Raw genomic sequence first — 9939 nt, 5'->3', positions numbered from 1 at the left:
TACCAAAGGCAAAAGTCTCATCTCATCTATTTTTTCATTTGAATGTTTAAAACATGGAAGGAAATGGGAACCTGAATGATTGAAATAAAACTGATATCATCGTGGTGCTAAGTGGGTGGGTTGTTGTGGCTGTTGAAACTAAGTTCATAATTCTTAAACTTTCTACTTGATGATTGGAATAATTTAATGACTTTTGTCTTGATCTGACGGCCAGAATTGCTGTTGCGCTTTGAAATTTGGAAATTGTTTCAGGGGATGGTGCAAGTGTGGGCCAATTTGGAAATTTGGCCCCCACCTCACTCATCTTCTAGAAACTGTGTTAAATAATTCATTAGAAATGAAGGTTCAGGAAGGAACCGAAGAATGATAGAAATATGCACAGAGATTATATAAGCTGATGAAAGAAAATAGAATAACAAATCAATATAATCATAGAAGAGTTATCTATTTACCGAAAAAGAAAACAGAAAAGAAAGCATACGAACAAGTATGCATACAGTATATGTATATATACTTATTTATTTATTATTAAAAGAAGTATAGACCATCCTCTTCTATATATATATATATATATATATATATATATATATATATATATCCATCCATTGATCCGAAAGGACAAGCATGTCGTTGCTTCTGTTCTGTGAAGTCTATTTGTTCACACTTGTCTTTGTTTATTAAATGATAGTGCCACAATTAACTGTTTGAAAACAAAAAAGGATGTCGTACGTTGCTTTGATATCCCATAAGGTCCATATTTATTATCCCGTTTTTTATTTATTTGATATAGTATACTGTTTGCTTGGATAGACTAAGACTAGCTTAACCCGTGTTCACATTTGGAGATTAGAACAGACCAATCAGTTGTCTTATCTATTCTGAGAGGGTTTAAATTTATTTCTATCAACTCTTACGTGAGAATCGATTTATATTTAGCAAAACTTTGATAAAAAACAAAAATAGAGTATTGTGTTTCTTCAGCTTCATTCTTAATGACAATTGGCCTATTTAGAGGATTCGCATCATTGCATTACAAAGCAATATTGCTTTGCTTCATGTTCATGTGTAGAGAATCCAACGTTGGACTTCCATGGAGGTTAATTTTGATTATTCGTTTGAAATTAACAATGGATCAAGATGATACAAGTGTGGCCATGGCCCATGGGCTCTCTCTATCACTACTAATGGACAATATGTGTAGGGGACCCTAATGAAATTTTAGGGGTTTTTAAATTTATTTTTAAACTAGTGCCTCATCTTCTAAATACTAATTAAATAATTTCCGGCCGGGAAGGATATGATTATATGAACTAAATAATTTCAGTTTGCTTTTTCTTTTGTATTGTGTCAATTCTTGTAACAGAAAGGGTCAACCCCAGTACAATTGAACGTACTACCCATCCTATGATCCTAACACTAACAAACAAACACTGATTAATATTTTAAATGCAGAGAGAGAGAGAGAGAGAAAGAGGCCTGAAAGTCTTGATTCTAGTCTTCAACTGCCACATACAAGAGAGACCAATCAGTTGTCCTGCTCTACAGACAAATATATAAATATATAGATAGATGATCACATTTACGGTCTACATGCTTCTTCCAACATCACATTTACCAATTAGGGCATGGCCCCTAATTAAGCTTATCGTAGTCATTGTTCATTGATGCCAGAAACGTTCCCAATTTAATAGTATTGAATTATTGTGATGCCAGTGAAAAGATTAAAAGTTGAGCATGCACATGCAAGAGGATAGACGACTATATAGCGTGCGGCGAGAGAAAAATAAATAATAGGTTAAATTTTTCATATGGTGATGTGGACATGAAGCTAAGTCCAGCATCAGCATTATATAATAATAATAATAATAATAATAAGTTGACAATAGTTGAGTAGTGTGCAGCAAGTAGGGGTGGTCACGAGCCAAGCCTTTTACGAGCTATTCAAGCTCGGCTCGATTCGGTTTAAATTGAATTTCAAGCTGAATTCGAGTCTGATATATAAGTTAGTTTGTTAATCGAGCCGAGCTCGAATGCAGTGAAGCTGATATATTATGTATAATAATAAATAATTTTTTTTTGTCTGAAAAATAAAAAAAATAATTTTATATATTTATTTTTATTTTTTTAAAAAAGCTTAGCTTATAGTCGAGCCGAATCAAGTTCAAACATACGAATTATAAAACAAGTCGAACTTGAGTTCAAGTCTCTAATTCGAATCAAACTCGAACTCAAATAATCAAATATACAACTTGACTCGACTCGAATCCACCTCTAGCAGCAAGCACAACTCTACTCGAGAAGATAAAAGCTACTGATAGTGGTATGGATCCATTCGTCGATTTTGTTGGACTAGAGAGCAGTGGGCAAGGCATTTTAATTCATGCACAATGTGTTTCCACATTTGTTGGATGTATAAACGGTTCATTTGTCATTCACCGACTACTTTGTTTGCCCTCACTCATCATTTATCGGTTGGCTTGGACTTTGGTTCATCAATTAATTTCACATTTGCAGAGACGCTTTGGATTCCCTTATTATATCATTCCCACTTGCCACTGACAAGCCTTTTCTTATGTCCTTCAAAACGGAATTCCCTACTACTCTTGTCAATATCCTTTCTCCTTAATATTTATTTATAATATAATTTGTTTTTACATCAACGATTAACCTAACATTTACATTAATTAATTTTAAATTAATAATACAGTCTCATTCCCATAACCTCTGCCCTCACCAGTCACACCACCCATGGGCCATGGAGGAAATGCTATTTGCCACCTAGGTTTACAAGTCTCCAAATCTTTTTCCTACACGTATCGTTTTGGTTTTGGAATTGATATCGGTGAAGGAGGACTTACTAGATCTATACTGGAGCAGTTAATAAACATGGGAGCGTCTTTATTCAAAGCACGTTCATGGAAATGCGCTACTAGACTGGACTATCCAGTCTCCAGTTCTCCACTCTCCCTCTTCTTCAAATTTCAAAAATCAAAAGGGAACGGAACGCCAGCCACTTTCAAAATCTGGAAACTTGGGTACACCTACATGTCGTTATTGGGCCACGTGGCAAAAGTGGAATCCTAAACATTTATCGTTTATTCATTTATAAGTAATACGTTTATCCTGTTCGTCAAGACTGCGGCGTCTAGCATTAGCACCACCCCACCCCACCCCACAAAAGTTCCCCCACGTTTTTCCTCAGCAAGCAACAATGGTGATTGGTAAACGTACGACTTTTGTACGAACTATTTGACCTTTCGCTTTAGCGGGGGATGGATCAGTCTAGCAGCAACCGATCTCTACCTTTGGCGTTTTGCCTTTGGTCAGCCGAACAGATAGATAGATATTCATATTATTGGCCTTCTACTATTCTATTAATTCGATTGGACCAACATAACCATCTATAAATGATCTACCCTACAGATCAACAATTCAAAACATGTTAATTACCTTATCAGTCTTTATGCCGAAAACTTTTAAATCAGCTTGCTTCTGATGATAAGCGGTGTCTGGTATGTAGACAATCGTCTATATGGTCTAGAAAATCAGGAGAAAAGTTGATTCCGCCATAAATTTTAAAGTTTTATTTAACCCATTTTAAGCATCACATAAAATGATAAAATAAGAGAAAAACATGATTCTACAGAAGTTACTTTCATAGAATCAAGGTAAAAATTGCAATCTAATCAAAACTAATAAATCAAATGAGAATCACCTTGAAATACCCAACACCATCGTAGCATATCAATCTGTTGTAGGTTTTTCTTTTTTTTTTCGAAACGCTAGATCAACGTTTCAAGCGTGAGGTTTTTATTTTCTTCAGGCGTTTTTAGTTTGTGATATCTGAGTTAAGAAAATTCAGCAGGGGCGCTCAGGACCAATGGACCATCCAACCGTCGCCTTAAAGGCAAAATAAGTTATCTAGACAAAAGGACAGTGACGAGTCAATTTATTAAATAAATGAACATTTGGTTGGGATCATCTGAATTCTGATCGTGATCGGTCGCGTTGGGCAGGGGGCAGGGGGCAGGGTGGTAAATGGACAATCCGGGCTGAGCTCCTGATGTGCGCCACGTGTATACTGGATAGATAACTCGTGGTTAGTTGGAGGTATGGTCCAGCTAGTCAATGAGATAGATTTAGAAATTAGAATGCTCTATTCAAGTTCAAGTACTCATCCCAATCCCAGATTCCCAGTAATCTGACGCTTGGTGGACAATATAGCCACGTGGCTCAGTTTGAGAGATTCTTCATGATGTCGATTAAAATAATATTAATTCAACGGCTGGGATAATCCAAAAGTAGAGGAAAACCATCTTAACAGCGATGTATACGTGGCTAAATCTGTACATGTCTTATAAATTATTAGATGGGAGTTTTGGGATTAGGAGTAGCAGGTTTAGGATATTGTTTGTTGTTTATCCTTTGCCCACTTTGAAGGTGAAGAAGGGACGGATCAATTCCAATTTCCAATTTCATTGATTATCATCTTTAAATAATAGGGCAGGAGGGGAGACGAGAGAGGTCCGCGAAGGATCCCAACCCTCAAAGCATTCATTGTCTGTCTGACGGTTGACCCTTTCTCTTCTAGAATAAAAAGTCCATTCTCCATTTTCGATCTCTCCACTCTCCAGCCGACCAACCATTAAAGCTTCATCGCTCTCCTTCTCCTCGTTTTTCTAATTCTAATTCGTCGCTCATGGTTTTGACTGATTCGGCATCTATAAAAAAAGCTCTGTAATCCTCTTGCGGAGGAACCTTATTCTTCTGTTCCAATCGAAGAATCTCGCCATACCACCGCAACCGCTATCTCCTCCACCTCTACAAGCCCCATAAAATTGGAGGTTAAAAACAAGTGAACGCCAGCGAAGGAATTCCCAGAGAGAAGAAGAGGAGGAGAAGGCCGCAGAAGCCACGGTCGATTCCTTATAAGTAGTAATTGATTGTTGAAGATTTGAATGAAACTTTCCTTCTCTAACACACTTCATTCTTCCTACCATGTCAAATATCCCCACTTCTCTCTCTGAAGTCTGTCTCACTCTCTTCCGTCTCACCATGTCGATCGCAGACCCATGGCCTTTCACCTAAACAAAGCCAATTACAACAATATCCGTAGATAGTCTACCTCCCATTCTCTCTCGCTGTCTGTCTCATCTTTCTCTTCACTCACTGCACACATTATGAGGAAGACGAGAGGTTTCAAGTTGGGCCGCAAACTGGTTAAGGTGTTTAGATGGGTAGTCAGGCCGAATCGAAAGCCAGCTGGCTACCGCCGATTGGAGTTGGATCCTCCGAGCTGCAAAAGCAAGGCCATATCCAAAATTTGCGACTGGGGTAATTGCCTGAAGCGAGGGGCGAAGGGACTCTGCTCTTCCAACAAGTCATCAGCCTCCGGCTACAGTCGCTGTGATCGGGAGGCATTGGAAGATAAACCGGTGCAAGTGCCGAAAGGACACATGGCGGTATACGTGGGTCAGAAAGACGACGGTCTTCATCGGTTCTTGGTGCCGGTTATCTACTTCAATCACCCCTTATTCGCAGACTTGTTGAGGGAGGCCGAGGAGGAGTATGGGTTCCACCACCCAGGTGGGATTACGATACCATGCCGGATAACTGAGTTCGAGAGCGTACAAACGAAGATCGCCGCCGGCGTGAAATCGACGTGGAAACGTCGCTTGTGAATTGTCACTGATTACAGTGTTGATGATGATGATGAAAAGTGAAAACCATGATTAAAGATAGATGATTAGATATACCCCTTTTTTTTCCATTTCTTTTGTTTCAATTTTTGTTAATACTGGGTGTAATGGAGGATTTAGTTGTGAAATCAAAAGGATGTGTCTGTTCTCTTTTCCTATATTTTTGTGGTTGAATTGAAGGGGGAAGACTTTCGTCATTGTGTTCGTCAGCAAAGGCGTACGTCGTTATCAGGGATTGGCTTTGGTAGGCTTTGGTGGAGTAGGGAATCACCGGGCACCAAACTCTCCACCACCACCACCATCACCTAGAATAGAAGGCTCAAACTTTCTACTACACGGAGCGCCCAGGCCCCCCCGCCAAAGACCAACGCTTAAGGGTCGACATCGACTATCTGATGGCCGATTACTTAACACGGCAACAGCTTACCAAATATATATATATATATAGAGAGAGAGAAAGTAGTCAAAAAGTTTTTCATTTTTTTGAATAATTTGTTTTTTTATTTCATGTCATTTTTTAAACAATCAATGAGCTAATAACTTAAATAATCTCCTTTCCTAAAATTTATTCTAAACTACCTCCCCCACTTTTTCGAGATCTCTAATTTCTATTTATCTCCACAATTATCTCTAATTAAGTAGAGTTTCTCTCTTAAATTATCTCTAATTCCTATTTATCCTTTCCCCTACTTTTTAGTTATATCTATCTAAAGAAAGTTTGGACTAAAAAATTTAAGAATTATTTAAATATTCTAACAAAATTATATAATAATTTTAAAATATTTACTAAAAATGCAAAAAATAATTTTATATTTTTACAAAATATATCACGAAATTATGTACTAACAATTTAAATTATGTTTTTCCGGATTATCAATTTAAATACATTTCAAATATTTAATAATATGCAATAGCTTTAAATAAATAAAATTCAAATAATAAAGATTTTAAATATTTTATAGATTATTTAAATATTTATCATAACTATATTTTAAATATTTACAATAACGAAATTATCTAATAAATAATTTTTTATTTTTACAAAATATATCATGAAATTATGTACTAGCAATTTAAATTATGCTTTTCCGAATCATATAAAACATTTTAGACTAAGAAATATGGGAAATTTCTGATTTTTCCATATTAAAATTTATATTGAAAATATAAAATATTAATATATATCCATGGTTAGGTTGTTCGATTTTGGTTGGTTTACAATTGACGAAAGTGAAATTGATCCAATTTGATCGAATTGGGAAATTTTTTAACTAAAGCCGACCTAAAATACTAGAATCAAGTTGGTCGGGTTGGTCGGTTTCATCAGTTTGATGAATAAACCTAATTGAAATTAATTATTGTTATTTTTTTATTATAAAAAAATTATTAAAAGTAGTATATAAAATATGAATAATTATTAATTATTTAAAAAGTTGAAAAATATAACACAATCGTATACTCTTATGTGATTCTATTAGGGTCAATTACTAGAACACATCTTATAGTTTTACATATTTACTTAAACATACCTCATAATTTTCATTTTATTAAAACATCCATATATTTTACAACTTAGTAACTTAATCAACCTTTCATTAAAGAGTGTTTGTTTTGCTATTAGGCCTATGATTTTTTATTCCAAAAAAACCCTTAACACTTTTTTTTTGTACAAAAAACAAAATTAACCAAATATTTTAATAAATGACCCTTTCTATTATTTAAATTTCGCTTAATAAATCCCATACATCACATGGGTCCCCGCTAGTATAAGGATTAAGAAACGTGGAGTGCTGAAAATGGATAGTGGACGACCTTATCTAGTTTCAAATCAGAGAGGGTACTGACTGGAACTCCACGTCTTGCGTGTTGTATATACAAAAATAAAAAGGGTAAAATATAAAAACCTTCCCTGAAATTTTTGACAATCATAAAAACATTCCCTATAGTTTCATTTTAGTAAAAACCTCCCCGTTATTTAAAAAAAATTGACAGAAACCTCCCTTCCGTCAATACCTAATTTTTAAACAAATGATAGTTTTTTTTCAAAATACCTAATTTACCCTTTTGACGACTTAATGTGTATAATCCTCGAACATTATTCATCATCTTCAACTGCTTCGTTGGGTGTTGCCCTTCTTCCACAGAGGTAAATCTGTTGCACCCGCAGGCTCAACCTCAGCCTCAGTCACAAGTCTTCATCGATGTATGGTTCTCACTCCCGTCAGACGGAATTCCAATGAACTGCAAACTTTGGTCGATGGACAATAGTAAGTTTCTGATGAAACTAGAACACAGGTTTTGTTTCTTTATGCTTCCTCTCTAACCCCTTTTCGTTTTTCTTTTCACAGATGCAGAGATTTCGAGGAAGATGGGCGTCAACTGTGGTCAACTGGGCAACAACCTCCCTTCACCGTCTCGATCCATTGTGCTCATCAAATCCCTGAAAGCAGGTCACGTCAAACATGCAAACCCAGATATTCTGAACGCCCTCGAAGGGACCAACATCCAAGTATCAATCATGGTTCCCAATCAATTAATCTCCAACATTTCTTCAAGCCAGTCCCTCGCAAACGAATGGGTTCGAACTAATAACGTTCCTTTCTACCCCAAAACCTTGACTCATTACCTCCTTGTCGGCAATGAAATCTTCAGCTTCTCCTCCAACCAAGATCGACAAACATGGTACGGTCTCGTCCAAGCAATGAGCCGACTCAAGTATTCCCTCAAAATCCACAACATCAGAAACATCAAAATTGGGACTACAATTGCCATGGATGTCCTTCAATCGTCCTTCCCACCGTCGAACGGAATGTTTCGGTCCGATATCTCCATACCGGTGATGAAGCCTCTGTTACAGTTCTTGAATCGAACCAAATCCTATTCCTTCCTCGACGCCTACCCTAACTTCCCTTGGTCCGGCGATCCCACGAACATTAATCTCGACTATGCGTTTTTGAAAGGGAACCAAACCTACACCAACCTCCTTGACCAGATGCTCGACTCGGTTATCTTCGCCATGACCAAGCTTGGGTTCCCGAACGTTCGGCTGGTAATCGCCGAAACAGGGTGGCCCAATGCTAGAGACGTCGACCAGATCGGAGCGAACATCTTCAACACAGCTACATATAACCGAAATCTAATCCGGAGAATGACGTCCAAACTAGCAATCGGAACTCCTGCCCATCCAAATGTAGTAATACCGACATTCATTTTCGCGTTGTACAATGAGAACCAGAAGGGTGGACCGGGAACTGAACGGCACTGGGGATTGCTGAATTCGGACGGAACCTCGGTTTATGAAGTCGATTTGACTGAAAAACGGCCAAAATTTGACTAATAGAACATGGCTTCGAGTTTCGACCAGTGGGAAAAGGATCGATTGTTCTCCGCCGTAGAGGAAGTTCAGCCGCATCTCAATGAAGCGGCAAGTGTAGCTAGCTGCTACGGGCTCGAGCAGGGGATCGTTCCTGGATGCTAACAGCATGAACCATGCCGTCACCATTGAAGAAATGGTGACAGGCGACGGGCTCAAACAAGGGATCGGCGTGAGTTTCGGTTTTGTCGAGAGAGGGTGCCTTTTGCTGCAGGAAGGGTAAAATAGGTATTTGAAAGGGTAAAATAAGTCAATCTCAGTAGGATCAGGAAAATCATTAACGTGTGAAAGGGTAAAATAAGTATTTAAAAAGATTCGATCATGGTTTTAACGTTTTCCGTCATGATTATTGATAAAAGGGAGGTTTTCGTCAAATTTCTTAAAATTAGTTTTTGTTAAAATAAAATTATAGGAGAGGTTGTTATGATTGTCAAAAACTTCATGCAAGTTTTTGTATTTTATCCAAATAAGAATGGAAACTGCTCTACGGTGGATGCCCATAAATAAACTTACGACATGTGCAAAATGCAAATCAATCGATGGTGCAGAAGCAATGGGGTAAGATAGTAGTTTAGGTATTGACAAGTTCAAATATTAAATGGCCTATTAGCTCAGTTGGTTAGAGCGTCGTGCTAATAACGCGAAGATCGCAGGTTCGAGACCGGCGTATGGAGATAATTCTTATCCCTTGTCGTTGATTTTTATCCCTCTCAATTTATTACGTCGTCTTCTCTGCCTCTATCATGTTCTCTCTCTCTCACAAGTCACAACAAGTCTCCTCGACGTTCCTTGATGATTTGTGCTTGGTAGGCGGGGTTGCTTAATTTGGTACATCCATATTTTAAACAAGAGATATGACGTCTGTCA

At 37.4% G+C, this 9939-nt stretch overlaps 1 protein-coding gene and 1 pseudogene across 1 annotated transcript; both read left to right on the top strand.

Moving 5' to 3' along the window:
- The first annotated feature begins 4433 nt into the window (after window positions 1–4433).
- On the top strand, window positions 4434–5857 carry LOC104602283 (auxin-responsive protein SAUR36 pseudogene; annotated as a pseudogene).
- A 1914-nt stretch (window positions 5858–7771) lies between these two features.
- Window positions 7772–9580, top strand: LOC104602281 (putative glucan endo-1,3-beta-glucosidase A6). The gene is made up of 2 exons (XM_010265902.3): window positions 7772–7966; window positions 8048–9580. Exons 1-2 carry the CDS (start codon window positions 7936–7938, stop codon window positions 9034–9036), a joined length of 1020 nt encoding a protein of 339 aa, XP_010264204.1. The 5' UTR covers window positions 7772–7935; the 3' UTR covers window positions 9037–9580.
- Window positions 9581–9939: the final 359 nt, after the last annotated feature.

This window comes from Nelumbo nucifera, chromosome 1 (assembly GCF_055504915.1).
Source record: "Nelumbo nucifera cultivar China Antique chromosome 1, China Antique-T2T, whole genome shotgun sequence".
Lineage (NCBI taxonomy): Eukaryota > Viridiplantae > Streptophyta > Magnoliopsida > Proteales > Nelumbonaceae > Nelumbo > Nelumbo nucifera.
This window is presented reverse-complemented; position numbering and strand designations above follow the sequence as displayed.

Excerpts from the sequence above, each read along its gene's own strand:
- LOC104602281 (XM_010265902.3), top strand. The coding sequence starts at position 7,936 with ATGAACTGCAAACTTTGGTCGATGGACAATA. Across the intron at positions 7,967-8,047 it reads ACTTTGGTCGATGGACAATA|ATGCAGAGATTTCGAGGAAG; the intron begins GTAAGTTTCTGA and ends TTCTTTTCACAG.